The sequence below is a fragment of the Cavia porcellus genome, unplaced genomic scaffold, assembly GCF_034190915.1.
Source record: "Cavia porcellus strain 051 isolate PalLab524CR breed Dunkin Hartley unplaced genomic scaffold, mCavPor4.1 scaffold_4, whole genome shotgun sequence".
Lineage (NCBI taxonomy): Eukaryota > Metazoa > Chordata > Mammalia > Rodentia > Caviidae > Cavia > Cavia porcellus.
This window is the reverse complement of record NW_026947487.1, coordinates 105,886,393-105,901,346: the sequence shown is the minus strand read 5'-3', so window position 1 is coordinate 105,901,346 and position 14,954 is coordinate 105,886,393. Positions and strand designations below refer to the sequence as shown.

The window sequence follows — 14,954 nt, the reverse complement described above, 5'->3', positions numbered from 1 at the left end:
CTGTCTCAAAAAACCAAAAACAAGCTGGGGGTTTAGTTCAATGGCATAAGCGCCTGGCTGGCAAGCGTGAGGCTGTGAGTTGGATCCCTAGTACCAAAACAAAAACAAAAAGCAAACGAGCCCATTCTTTCAATCTGTACAAAATACTGGCTAAACATAATCCAGACTGTCTTTTTTTCTTTTTCTTTCCTTCTTCCTGCCTCCTGAGGGTGAGCTGTGGAATTGCAACTACCAGGGAGGCTGTCCAGAACCCAGTCCTCCACTGGGAGCCGAGTCTCTGGGCCTCCTCAGCTACTGTACCAGTTCTGTAAACCAGGGCAGACGTTCCGGGTCCTGAAAGTGGCTACAGACTCCTGTGCCGCGGGTGCCCACGCTGTCTTCCTCTCCTCACCCAGAGAGGAGTGTGGAGGCCTGGCCCCTGCAGTGAGGATGCTCCGCCCCTCCACTCAGTCACTGTGCCTCCGGTCTCTTTCCTTTCCCTGGGCCAAGGGAGGGCGTCCGGGGTAGAGATCATAGAGTCCTGAGAGTCTCTGTATTTTTTACCCCCAGTACTGGGTAGGACTGAACCCAGGGCCTTTTCACTGAGCTATATCCCTGGCTTTTAATTTCTTTCGGTCTCCCTGTCTCCCTTTCTCTCTCTTTCTCTCTCTCTCTCTTTCCCTCCCTCCCTCCTTCCTTTCTTCCTTAGAAAGGGTCTTACTAAGTCATTGCCCAAGCAGGGACTGACTTTGCAGTCTTTCTGCCTCTGCCTCCCAGAGTGTTCAGATTACAATGGGCACCACCACGCCTGGCTGAGTCTCTGTTCTTAACTACTCAGTCCCAGTCTGGTTCAAGCAGATGCTTAGAATCTTCCCTGGAGAACCTACAGGGCTTCATGCCCAGAATGGGGATCTAGATGCTGCTTCCCCATTGTGAATCCAAGACCTCAGACAAAATGTCCTTCTGCCTGCTGGCCTTTAAGGGGTGCAGCGATGCTGGCTCCCAGTATCTTTACCCTCCCATAAGTAACGCTGCACATGCTGAGAACTACTGTGGTCATCACAGCCACAGTCTGCACCTGCCTTCTGCCATGTCACCTTGGGCTCTGCAGGGAACAGCACAGGCCAGCAAGGAGCCTGCACAGGTCACATCATCAGCGCATCCTGCTTGCAGGAGGGAGAGGAGCAAGAGGTAGGAAACTGGGCCGGCGCCCTCCGACTGGGCAGAATCTGGCTCTAGGTTCCTGCCGGTGAACCTCAGAAGCAGACTTCATCGCCCCTAAGCCAAGGGCTAAGCTGGCTCTGCAGAGCAGAGAGCTGCACCACGCCAAGCCGGCTTCACACACTACCTGCCTTCTCACCACACCAGCAGCCAGCGCTCTCTAATCTCTCCCCAGGTCTTCTGTGGGACTCTCCTGCCTCTCAGCCTTGTGGACGGCCCTGCTGCACTGCCTGTACCACCTGCTTTCCCCCATTCTCCTGGCACACGCTGCCCAGGCACCACCTGCAAGGCTTTAGGATGAAAGGAACAAGACGCTCCAGAAGATGATTCCTAGTCTCCACAGGAAAGGGAAGGAATGTCATTGCCCAAGCTGGGCCTCAACTTGCGATCCTCCTGCCTCAGCCTGCCAGAGTACTGGAGTGACAGGTGTTCAGCACCACACCTGGCTGGAATGGGCCTTGGGGGGGGGGGTGTTTGGAGACAGAGTCTTGCTATGCAGTTCAGGCTGGCCTCAAACTTGCAACAATCCTCCTGCTTCAGTCTGCAAAGTGCTGGAATTACAGGAGTGAGCCACCAAGCCTGGCGGTGCACTTTTTTGGAGACAGGATTTTGTTTTGAGGCTCTTATTGATTCTGAAACAGAGCCAGAGGATGAGCTAGATCTCTAGGAGCTGGGGGCATGCCATTCCAGAAACTCATCTGTCCAGATGTCTCCCGTAGCCAAAGCTCTGGGGAGGGACACAGACAGGGTGAGAGGATACACATACTCTGTACACAGCATCCGGCTGCCTATCCTTTTCTTTCATTCATGTGCTCACAGCCTGCTGTCCAGGCACTGAGCTACGATTTCTGACGGCCAGCTGAGGCCAGAACAGCCACCTCCACTCAGAGGGGTCCGTCTGGAGGATTTACAGAAGGGCGCGAGCTGTGCTCAGCTATCTGACAGTGCCTCCCCTGAGCTCCCCAAATGCTGAATACTCCAGGACAACACTGGAGGAGGGAAGCTTCGCTCCCAATCTCAGCAACCTCTCTTGGGGGGACAGAGCCTCCCCTAGCTCCCATCAAGTCCCCCTCTGTGAGTGGAGGACAGGGATGATCCTATATGGCTCTGGGGTGCTGGGTGAGGTCCAGTACCCTCCTCTCCCTCCCCCTGGCACTGTCTCCTAACTCAAAGAAGGTCTTGCAAGGAATGCAGAAAGCCTCAGAGATACAGCGCTGCCTCAGTGTTGCTATGGAGACAGCAATGGTTTCTAAGACAAAACACTTCCTTCCACCTCCTGGGAAGCCTGGTCGGTCTGCCATGCGCATCCTGAGAGGTGCTTAGTAAAAAGCAGGTGTTTTCAGCATCTTTCTTTCTTTCTTTTACTTTTTGGCACTGGGGATTGAACCCAGGCCCCTAAGCAATTGAGGTGAGCATTAGGTCTTTGAGCTATGCCCCCAGCACTTTCTGACACAAGGTTCAACTGGCTTCGGACTTGGAACCCTCTTGCCTCAGCCTCCTGAGTACACAGGTACACCACTGCGCCTGGCATTACCTCTTGTTTTCCTCCCCTAGCACTGAAGATTGAACCTAGATCCTTTGCATGGAGCTACATCCCAGCCCTCTTTTATTTTATTTTTGGGTTTTTTGTTTTTTTTTTTTTTTTTGTACAAGGGATCAAACTCACAACCTTGTATTTGCCAGGCAGGCACTGATGCTCCTGAGCTAAATCCCCGGCTAGCCCTCTTATTTTGAGGTAGTCTAAATCACTAAATTGCTGGGTCTGGGCTTGAATGTGCCTTGCTTATGCCTCAGCCGCCAAGGGTGCTGGGACTCCAGGCACGCGCCACCACGCCCAGCTATCATTACTCTTAAGGTCCTTCTTCCCGCATGGAATGGTGGTAGAAGATCCCCACTGTGGCCTATGCTGTCCCCAGACAAGTCAGGCAAGAAAGAAACAAGGTCTGAACGGAGGAAGCAGCCATGTGAGGGCTCCTGTCCACCCTGTGTTCTTTCAGGCCCAGGCTTCCAGGCCGGACAGAATGTCCAGCCAATTGAACTTCCCTCCCCTCCCCTTCCCTTTCTTTTCCGGCTCTCTTTTTGTGGAACTGGGGAATGAATCCAGGTTTCACACGTGCTAGGCAAGTGCTCCACTACTGCGTTTTATCTCTAGCCTTTTTCTTTTGAAACAGGGTCCCCCTAAATTGTCCAGGCCTTGAACTTTTGCTCTTCCTGAGTCGCTGGGATTACAGGCATAGACCCCTGACCCACTTCCCTCCTAGCCCTTCTTTCCTCGGGGCTGGGGTGGGGGTATCTGAAAACTTTATGAGGATGAAGAGAAGGGGCAGCTGCCCAGGATAAGCCCAGGACAGCTCCTTTTCCTGTCTACCCAGGACCACGAATTTCGATGAGCCCGCCAAAAAGAATCGCCTGCTGCTGTCATGCCAGATGCCAGCTGGTGTGTGTGTGGGGTCCTCACACCCGGCCTAACCAAGAGGGCTACAAGGCTAGGAAGGGGATCTATCTGTGGGAGTTTTCAGCTCTAAAGGAATTCAGGCCCTGGAAACTGATGCAGGCCTTCAGCAAAGTTTAGATTTGGATCGCTGCAACCCACCTACCCTACACAGACAAGGGAGCCCTTGGCCTGTCACTGAAGGCTCTGGGCCACTTGTCCTTAGCGACCCATGGGTGTTGTCCCCGGATGACTGGCAACTTGAACTGTGACAGGCAAGGCAAAGGAGTCAAACGCCCTCCCAGAGGCCTGGCCTGGCCTGGCCTGGCCGCACCCATCCAGCAGGGGCTCACCTCATGATGAAGTTGTGCCCGTCCACCTCCTGCCCGTAGCCGGAGCCTCGCAGGTTGCCCGAGTTGCCCACCACGGCACAGCGCCGGCACTGCTGCGGGTCGCGGAAGCGGTAGGGGTTCTCGCCCGGCACGATCTGGAACAGCTTCTCCAGCACCTCGTTGGTATTGTGTGACTTGAACTGAGGCTGCAACATCTGTGGCGGGCAGGGCGCTGTGAGGAGGGAAGAACGCCTGCCGCCCCTCCCTGCTCCCGGTGTTGGGGGGGGGGGTGTCTCCCTGAGCAATGAGGACACCCTCACCCCGGCTCCTAGAGGGCCTCACTCTTCAGAGCTGGGCACCCTACCAGGCATAGGCTCTCTGACCCAAGGGCGCTCAGGGTGAAGCTGCTATTCAACAGGTTGCTAAGGGGCCCCATCCCCGGTCTGTACCACGGAGCAAAGCAATCGCCCTCAGCGCCTTCCTAATCAACCTGTAGGGGGCACCCCTGAGCCTTGGGCGCACGGCTGAGCTCACGCTGAGCTTATGGAGGCCCAGACCACCAGGCAAAGGTTCACCAAATCCTAGTACCACACATTGAGTCCTTAACCTCGAAACACAGATAGGAACAAGAACCCTTGCAAAGTCATACGAATGTAATAAAACTGTTCTCCTACACCTCCTGCCACCGGCTGGAATCCAAACCACCGAGTCAAAGAACAGAAAATGAGGTGGGGCAGCCGTTCAGTGCACAGGCGGGCCAGGCAGGTGCCCAGGATGGTAGAGTGGAGGGGTCCACAGCAAACAGGACACCACGTGTCTGAAGGAATGCACAGGTAGCTCAGTGGCAAACTGTTTGCCTAGCGCACGTGAGGCCTGGGTTTGTTCCCCAACACTGAAGACAACAGAGAGACAAATTCAGCCAGTTGTTTTGATCCATCCAAGCTAAATTGAATTTTATGTAAGATATCCTGATTTCTTATTTTATGCATTTATTTTTGAGACAAGATCTCACTACATAGTTCAGGCTGGCCTGGATGTGTGTGTGTTTAGTTTTCAGTTGAGACAAGGTCTCACTATGAAGTTTGAACTATGTAACCCAGGATGACCTCAATCTCACAGCGATCCTCTTGGCTCAGCCTCCAGAGTGCTGGGCTTACAGGCATGCCCCACCACACCTCCTCGCTGTCCAGCTGTTTCTAGTGCAAATATTTTAAAAGCACTTAGTAAGCTGGACTGATCCATGGCTAGAGCTTTAAACTACTAGAGCCTGAACTCTAATCCCACGAGTCTGTGGACAAGCAGAGCTCCCCCAGGATCAGAGATCTCCACAGAGGGCGCCTGGCTGTGGAGAGCAGGAAAGCATCTCAACGAACAGACATGTCCAGTGCTCCAACAGCTGCTGGGTTTATCCCTGTGGGCAGGTCGCCTGTCCCACTCCTGAGCATCCACCACTGCCCAGAGTCCTGTTGTGGCTCTGAGGCCATGCTGAGACTGTTACCATGGGCAGACCTTGTTCACTCTCAGAACCTTGAGTTTCCCATAAAATGGAGGCTGTGACCACTAGCAGCAAGCAGGAACCTTCAAGGGCTCTGGTCTGTGATAAGGGCCTGTGGTCACCCAGGAGCCCTGGTTCTACAGATCCAGGCCTTGGGTGCCTCCGAGTCTGGGCCAGAAGGCAAGACCTGGTCACCCAAACTCCCTCACAGTGTCCCAAAAGAAAGACAAATGGGAGACATCCCATTCCCACTTTCTGTCTGCGGAAATCAAGGGCTCAGAGCTGTCCCCCAAGTGGGGAACCTGGGCAGCCTGTGGGCTCAAGACACTGCTCCGCCCTCGGCACAGACAGCAACCAGGTGGCACCACAGCCTGGAGGGTGCTCCAGAAATGATGGGCTCCAGGCAGAGGGCAACACAAGAAGCAAAAAGGTGCCAGCAGCTAAAGACTTGGCCAACCCTGCCCTCCCTTAACCCCTGGGGTAATTCACAATGCTTTCCTACCCAAGTCCAGAGCAGTCATATCCACCAACTGGAAAGACCCAAAAGCAGCTCTAGTGGTATTTATAATTATCTGAGTCAGTACATCGGCAGTAGGATTTTTAGTTTCGGAATTTAGTTTCTGGGGTCTCCTAAGAGGTCCACAGATGCAGAGGTGTGAACCACACCACACTGTGGCAGGAGCAGGGGCGGAGTATGGGCTGCTCCTTTGTCTGTGGGACCTGCTTGGGCCAAGGGGCATTCACTCCTTGTCTATGCTGAGCTCCTACAGGTATTGAAAAATACTAGTTCTCTCTGCACCCTCAGGTCAAAGCTTACTTCACCCTTCAATAATCTGTGATCCCACAAGCAGGACTCCCACTTTGTTAAGATGCTGCGGTCCAGAAGATAGAAAGCCCTAACCGTAGAAGGGGCTCTAAGACAATCCAAAACAAGGTGACCAGCTCCTGGAGAAGGGACAGCAAAGGGGAGGCGGAAGAGCCACGGGTCTCACCATCCACCACCTCTGGACATCCGGAGGGAGATCCATGTTCTCTCGCGTCCAGACGGGGGAGATGTTGCTGTCGAAGTGGCTGTCGAACCAGTCCGAGGCGCCGGCATCCCCCATGCAGCGGCGGCAGGCACAGCTCTTGCCCGAGAGCCCCTCCTTACTGAGGCGCTGCAGGCCGGCATAACCAGGCACCAGCTTTACCCGGTGCGTCCCGCCCAGGGCCCCGGAGTCCAGGTAGGGCAAGGTGGTCATGCTATGGTGTGAGTAGGTGAAGAGTAGGGACATGATGAACACCAGCAAGAAGGCCACCGAGAGGAACCACACCCGCAGGGAGCACTTCATGGTGCTGGTGGGCAGGTGGCCGTCACCGTGGCCACTCCTTTCCCAGTCCCCCAAGGGGCTGGCCACGGCACAGCCTGCCTGTTCTGACAGTACGTGCAAAGGGCATAGGGGCACGTGCTGCGGCAGGGGACCCTCGCCAAGCCCTCCCTCCCCTATGTAAGGAGAAAGCTCATAGGCAGGAGCGGCTCTCCTGGCCCCAAGCCACTCTGGCCCCTGTTTAGGGCTTCATCAGGTTTCTCTGTCACTAGCTGGGCCACAAAGGCTCTGCCTCTCCTGCCACCCCGGCGAAGAGGAGGTCAGTCCATGCCAGCCCTCTAGTTCCTTGGGATTGCTGGCTGCCAGCTCTGGAGGTTCCCCTCTTTGGTGGCTTGGAAAGGTCCAGTCTGGGACAGTCAGAGTCCTTGTGGCTCATGAGCAGATGCTGAGGCAGGCCCTTGTCCCCCACAGCGGGGAAGCACCACAAGTCTGATCAGGACAGAGCATACATGGCTTCAGGGGGCCGAATTCCATGCAAGAGCCCTTTCCACCCTGGCTGCCAGGGGAGGGGAAGCGGGCTCCACCCGTGATAGCAGGAAACCCGGAAGCCCCTTAGGGTCAGGAAACTCCTGCAGAGACCGAGACCTCCTAGGGTTGGCTTCCACCCCGCTGCATCCCATCCAAGCGCTGCTCTCTCTTCTGGTGTTCACGCTCCCAGCTGCGGAGATGTGGGGAGTCACAGAGCACCTACTCCTGCAGTGGGGTCCTCAGGGGGCTGGGAACAGCTGCTGCTCTCCAAGGGCTGCGTCCAAGCCATCTGGGTCAGCAGAGTGTGTATGTAGCTCCCCATCAGGGCCCAGGCCTCCTTCCTGGAGCTGCTGGCCTGGGCTCGGTGGCTGCTCTGCCCATCCCTACTCCCCCGAGGCCAGGCTGTCCTGCCGGAGCTTGTGCTAGCAGTAATCCCCTGGCAGGTTCCCCCTCACTCGTCAGGCGCCAGGCTGCCGCAGCGTGACCCTGAAATTGCAGAGAGGAAAAAGAATGTGCAGAGAAATCACACACACACACACACACACACACACACACAGGCTGTCCCCCAGCCCCACCCCCAAGTCCCAGAGGGGACAAAGCTAGCAGTAGAGACAAGGCCCACCTAATAAAAGAGTGGACAAAAGAAAGAGCTCCCCCTCTAACCAGCCATAGACAGCATGCTCTGCCTGACTCCCAGGCCTCAGAGGGCTTAGATTAGTCCAGCATCTTCACTTATTAGCCAGAAGGTAAACAAGGACTACGGTAAATTGATTTCCCCAGAGTCCAGCCATGCTGAAGTACTAGGTTCAGTGCGGTTTTGTATAGTTACTTTCAGGTGAAACTTAAAAGAAAACAGCCCAACAGTGAGGCATAGTAGCACACACCTGTAATCCCAGCACTTGGGAGGCTGAGGCAGGAGGATCCCCGTAAATTCGAGGCCAGCCTGAGCTACATAATGAGTACTGACCAGCCTGAACTACATAGGAAGACCCTATCTCAAAACCAAAACAAAACAAAACAAAAATAACACCATCCCAGAGAGATTTTAGAGGACTCCCCAACATGATGTGCTCAGGGGTCTCCCAGTAAAAAGGGAGGGCTGGGCCCAAGTCCTGCAACTTACCCCACTTCTCTCCCCATGTGGATTATCCAGGAAACATTTTTGAGTTGGCTAAATGCAAGTAAACTATAAACAACTCCTCCAGCTCTGGGGTGGGGTTCAGGGGCTGACTGTGTCAGGAGGTTGTAATTGCCAGACTCAGGACCCAGAGACTAGCCCTCCGGGCATCCATGGATGAAATGAACACCGGGATCTCTGGTGGGGCTGAGACCCCAAGCTGCCCTGGCAGACAAGAATGGGGAGAAGAGGCCACTTATATAGTATTTGAGCAGTAGCCTTAAGGAAAGGCTCTTGAATCCATGTCTTGACGATCTCAGAACTATCTCCTCTCCAAACTGGCCCACCCTAGCTCTGACCCAGCCCTGGGGCCACTCCCTCTCCTGGTTGAAAGCTCGGCCACCTTTACTGGGGTTTGCTGGCTGCCGCTGCCAGCTGCACAGATCTCCAAAGCTATGTGTTCAAGAAACTCAACTGCCCCCTCCATTCGTGGTAGATCAGATTTCTGGGGCCAAGCCAAACCACAAAGCCATCGGGAAATGGAACCATCAAGTTGCAGCGTGGAGATCACTCAGGGGAGGAAAACGATGCACACAGAAGAGAAAATTGGATTCCTTCATTTAAAAGTCATGGCCTCAGGGGTGGTGGTGAGCTTTGAGCCTCGCCCAGCTAACTCCAGAGCCTGGGATCTGGGATGGGTCAGAGCACAGACAGCAAGGCCGGAGGGGAAAGGGAGGACGGACACAGGCTGGCTTCCCGGGGTCACAAATGAGGCTTCACCGCCAGCAGCACTGACTGGGATGTGCTTCTTCCGATGCTCTCTGTGGCCATTCAGCAGATCACAATCTACAAGTGGCCTCTGGCTGAGCAGAGCACAGGGAGGAAAGCAGGGCCAGCTGTCCCTTGCCTGTTTCCACAGCCAGCATGCAAGGAAAAGCTTGACATTGCAGGGCCCACTCAAGCCTCCTGGAGCTGAGAAGAGCCCTCCACTGCTCGGGGACCCCTGGGAGGCAGTGGTTTTGCAGACCAGGCAAGGGACACAGGGGCCACTGTTGTGGAGACCTGGTTTATGGGTGGCAGCTCCACAGTGTCACGGTGGAGGCAGGGCTCGGGGGAAGCTGGCACAGGTTTCCAGAGGGAACATCTCAGCCAGGGGATTCTAAATCAATTGGGGCATCCGAGGTAACTAGACTGCTTTACTGAGAGGAAAATGCCTAGTTCAATGTGTTTGGGATGAGCAGGACTGGAGTCCCCGGCAAAAGCCCTTGCTCATGGAACAACCAGGATGTTCCTGGGAGCTGAAGCTGCTCAACTTGTGTTGAGGGGGAATCCAGGCACAGGGAGGGCAGAAAGCATTAGAGGCCCCTGGACATGCGTTACAAACCCAGCAGTCACCCAGAGCTGGCCTTCTGGTCGCATTTCCCCCTCTGGCCCACTGCCTACCCGGGATCTCTCCCTTGCACTCTCATTATTCACAACAAGCCCATGCTTCACCCCATGTAAAATGCAGAGGACAAGTTACACAGCTTGGCACCAGCCCCCTCCTCTGCTGCCAGCGAAGGGAAGCAGGTCCGTACTCCTGGGTTCATCCCAGATACCAAGGGGCCAAAGCCGCATTGGGGACACAGGGTGGAACAGGACGCCCCAGCCCAGGCCACAAGCTTACAGTCCGCCATCACAGAGACAAAAGCAATAACACATGCTGTTCAGGGGGAAACTGGGACCTGGGAGAGGAGAAAAGGAATGAAAAGAGCTTTAGGAAGAAACCAACTGGGCCTAAAGCATGGTATGGAGCTGGGGTGTGGCATGAAGCCCTGGGTTCCATCCCCAGCACCCTAAAGAAGAAAAGAAAAAGAAAGAAATAGCACTGTATTAAGGCCAGCTTGTGAGAAAAAGCCAGGATGCTTGATTAGGATTTATCACAAATCTGATGGGAGGGTTCTGAGTAGGAATGTGTCATGACCTGATTTCGATTTTAAAATGGATCTTCAGAGTGAACTGTTTAAAATACTCAGAGGGCCAAGACTTTGGAAAAAATGTGGAGTATTAAAAACAGGGTTGGGTGCGGTGGCACACGCCTATAATCCCAGCACTTGGGAAGCTGAAGCAGGACGATCAAAGCAAGTCTAAGGCTACCTTGGGCTACAAAGTGAGTTCAAGGCCAGGCAGAACTGCAAAGTGAAACCCTACCAAGAAAAGACAGAGAGACAGAGACAGACAGACAGACAGACAGAGAAAGAGCGAGAGAGAGAGAGAGAACAATCAGTGAGGAGCTGGGCATGGTGGCAAATGGCTGTGATCCCAGCACTCAGGAGGCTGAGGCAGGATTGCCACAAATCCAAGGCCAGCCTACACTACACAGCAAGACCCTGTCTCCAAAAAAAGAGTGAGGAGCTGAACGTGGTGCTACATGCTTATAATCCCAGCACACTGGGAGGCTGAGGCAGGGGACTCTAAGTTTGAACACAGTCTGGGGAATTAAGTAGCTCATGCAAAGGCCTTGGATTCAATCCCCAGCATAAAACACACACACCAGTAAGACTCATGGGTGGCACTGGAAACTGGTATAATGCTTTGGAAGATCACTTAAAATGGACATGAATATATCCCCATGGGGTATGTGTGTTTTATTTTTTGAGGATTTTATCTTCTTTTTTTTTGTTTTGCTTGTTTTTGAGACAGGGTGTCACTGTGCAGTTCAGGCTGACCTTGAGCTCATTTTATAGCCCAGGCTGTCTCAAATTCTCGACAATCCTCCTGCCTCAGCCTCCTGATTGCTGGCATTACAGGTATGCACCACCATGCTCAGCTTTTTTGTCTTTTTGAGACAAGGTCTCTCTATGCAGTCTGGGCAGGCCTTGGGCTTCCTCTGTAACCCAGGCTGGTCTTGAATTTGAAATAATCCTCCTGCCTCAGGCTCCCTAGGGTTGGGATTACAGGAGTGTGCCAACATGCCCAGTTTATGCTTTTGTGTGTGTGTGTGTGTGTGTGTGTGTGTGTGTGTGTGTTGTGTGTGTGGGTGCATGTGCGTGCATACACATACTAGGAATGGAACTCCCAACCTCGTACATGCCAAGGGTACCCTTGTGCCACTGAGCTAAAAGCCTGACCCTATGCTTTGTTTTAAAACAGATTAAAACCAGGGATATAGCTCAGCAGATAAGTGCCTGCCTGGCCAGCACAAAGTCCTTAGTTCAATTCTCAATACCAACAACAAAAAACATTAAAAACCACCTTCCTCACAGAAAATACGGTGTCTACAAAGAATAGGAGACCAGAAAGTTCCTCAATTTTGAGTTTATTTCATGACTTTCCAGGCTCTTCATCCTGGAAACTGCTTCCCCTTCTCAGCGGTGGGGATGGTGGGAAGAAACCGTTTCTCACCCAAAAGTGTGGAGGGTTACTGAATTACAAAGTTAGTGAGTTCTGTTTGCTCATCATACCGAACAGATCTGAAGCTTAAACTGAACCCCAACAACAGGACCGCATGCACCTTTCGCCAAAACTCACTCATGTGACTAGTCCCCCCCTTGGGACAATTCCCTCCTTTTTTTGTGGTACTGGGGCTTGAACCCAGTGAGCTCTACCACTGAGCTACATCCCCAGCCTTCTTAATATTCACTGTGAGACAGGATCTTGCAAACGTCTATATGAGGCAGGAAGATTACTGCAAATTCAAGGTCTGCCTGAAATCCATAGCGAGACTTTGTCTCAAAAAATAAAATAAAAATGAAAGCAAGAAATAAATAAATGGCCCAAGTCGGCCTCAAATTTGTAGTCCTCCTACCTCGGCCTCCCAAATAGCTGGGATTAAAGGGTCCTCTCTTTTGTAGTTTAATCCATATATGATAAAATGCAGAGCTCTTTCAATACAAAGTCTGACCTGTGACCATCGATGTGACCCTGCACTTTAGAACACAGGACTCATCCGCCATTCCAGGAGTTCCCTTTGCTCCTGGCTTAACTGTCCCCCTACTTTTCGGCCTTGTGGCACCAGAGGTGAGCTGTCCCTGCTCCTGAGCTTCCTGGGACATGTGTGCTGTTCCCATGTGTACCCAGCCCCTTCTGCTCACCATAATGTGCTAGAGACTTGTGCACGCTGCTGCACTAATGATGTGTCCTTTTCCATGTCTGGACACCTGGACACTGAGTAGTAACTAGTTTTTGATTGTTAGTACTAAAATTGCCATGAATTTTTTTGTTTTTTAAAATTTTCCACTAATTTTACTGGCTCTCTGTCTCTCTCTTTTGCCGTGAATTTCTTGTACTAGTCTTTTTGTGGACACACACTCTCATCTGTCATGGGTAAACATCTGGGAGTGGAATCACTGGGGTCCTAGGCTAGGTATGTGTTTAGTTTGGCTAGAAATGATCAGATGATTTGCCAACGTGACTGTAGTGTTTTACATTCCTATCAGTAACGGATGACAGTTTCATTTGTTTCACAACCCTGACGCTTTCAATCTTTTGATGGTAGGCGTTCTGGTGGGTGTGCATTTTGTGGTCTTTCCACTACCAGGTATATATGTGCAACAGGCGATACGTGTAAGAAAGTTCTCAGCCGCACCGTGTAATACTTAAGAACTGCAGACAACCCAAATGTCCATCAAAACAGAATGGATAAATTGTGGTACATTTAAGACAAGTGCTAAAAATGAACTCCAGTTTCAGACATCAAAAGGGATAAATATGACCAAAAAAAAATATGTGGAGCAAAAATTTACATCATGAGTGACTGCCCACAGCATGAATCTGTGAAAAGTTTAAAATATGCCAAGATAAGGAAGACATTGTTTATGCTCTATGTGTAGATAAAACAATATGGGAGGTCTGGGGACTACTCAGAATTCAGGAGCTTTCTCTGGAAGGGAAAGGAAGGTAAATAAAATCAAGCAGAGGCTTTGGGAACATAGGTAATATATTGCTTCTTCATCCTGGTGGGAGATTCAAGAGTAATTTTTATGTTCTCTCTTTAAAGAGTACACATATAAACTAGATGTGCCTATAATCCCAGTACCTGGGGAGGCAGAGGCAAAACAATGGCAAATTCAAACCCACCCTGGGCAACTACGCAAGACCCAAGATCCTGTCTCAGAATTTAAAAATAGCCAGCCATGGTGGCAGATGCCTGTAATCCCAGCACTCTGTAGGCTGAGGCCCGAAGATCACTTTGAGTTCAAGGCCAGCCTAGGTTACAGTCAGTTCAAGATGAGCCTGAATTACATAGTGAGACCCTGTTTCAAAACACAAACAATAAATAAATAAAACACAAACAAAAAAACAGAACAGCACTGGGGATACAGTTCTCATTGTGCAGGTCCTGGATTGAAGGCCTAGTACTGCAAAGGAAACGGGCGCCGCGCGCGCACGCGCACACACACACACACACAGACACAATTTTAAATGTGCATTTCATAACAAAATCTGAATCTGGAAGGAGGAGTACTAGGCATCAGACTGAGGACCTCACCTACGCTAAGCTAAGCACATGTCCTACCATCAGGCTTTGGCTTCTTAAAAGCTTTTTTTTCTTTTGGTACCAAGCATCAAACTCACAACCTTGTGCTTGCCAGGCAGGCACCTGTGCTGCTGAGCTATATCCTTGACTGCCCCTTCCCCCTTTTTTTGTTGTTAAAATATGTTTGTTTCTTTTGTTTTTATTTGACACTGTCTTACTTTGTAGCCCGGGCTGGCCTCAAACTTGCAATCTTCTTGTCTCAGTCTCCCAAAAAGCTGGGATTATAGGTATGAGCTCCTTGGCCTTAAAGCATTTTACTAAGGAACTATGCCGGCTGAGCATCAGAGCCGACAGGAATGCTGCGGGAGGCAGGGAATGCGGATGACAGGAGAGACAGGAATCGGACAGACATGGAGGCTGTGGTTCAAGCAAGCTGGTGGATGTCGATACAGAAAAGAGAGGACATTTATGGATTTGGGGGGGGGGGCTAAGATTTCTGTTGGTGACAGGTTAAATTCAGGATGCCTTTTAGACTCCCACGTGCAAATGACAACAGGCAGTCGGTCGCACATCTTAAACTCCTGGATGTGGTCAGAGGCGGAGGAATACATCTGAGAGTCACCAGAGCACAGTTCATTTTTTTTTTTTAATCGGCACTGGGGATTGAACTCATGACCACTTGCTTGCAAGGTAGGTGCTTATGCCACTGAGGTAAATCCCCAGCCCACACAGTTCATTTTTAAAGCTCTAGAACTAAAGAAATTATCTAGGGAGGGGCTAACTGAGAGGAAGGGTCACCCAGGGTGTGGCCTGATGCCAACACCCACAGGAAGAGATGCTCATTTCCTCAGAAAAGTGCAAATCAAAACTGCACACAGGCTGGACGACAGTGGCTTCTGTGTCACCCCAGCATTCTGGGAGACTGAGGCAGGAGAAGCGAAAGTGTAAATCCAGTCTGGATAACTCAGTGAAACCCTGCCTCAAAATAAAGGATGGGCGGGGGGGGGGGGGGGAGGGGCTGCAAATGCAGCTCTGTGCAAAGGCCCTGAATTTGATCCCCCAAACCAGAAAAACACAATCAAATTA

General features: G+C 51.9%; 1 protein-coding gene across 7 annotated transcripts in view; it reads right to left on the bottom strand.

The window, feature by feature from the left end:
- The window catches only part of St3gal2 (ST3 beta-galactoside alpha-2,3-sialyltransferase 2), a 65,040-nt gene that overhangs the window by 18,218 nt on the left and 31,868 nt on the right, over positions 1-14,954 (bottom strand). For all 7 annotated transcript variants that reach the window (XM_063247651.1, XM_063247647.1, XM_063247649.1 and 4 more), the window contains 2 exons: positions 6,451-7,779; positions 3,985-4,178 (listed from right to left, as the gene is read on the bottom strand). In XM_063247651.1, coding sequence (XP_063103721.1) covers positions 3,985-4,178; positions 6,451-6,789 — 533 coding nt within the window. In that variant the 5' untranslated portion in view covers positions 6,790-7,779. The remainder of the gene's footprint in view (positions 1-3,984; positions 4,179-6,450; positions 7,780-14,954) is intronic.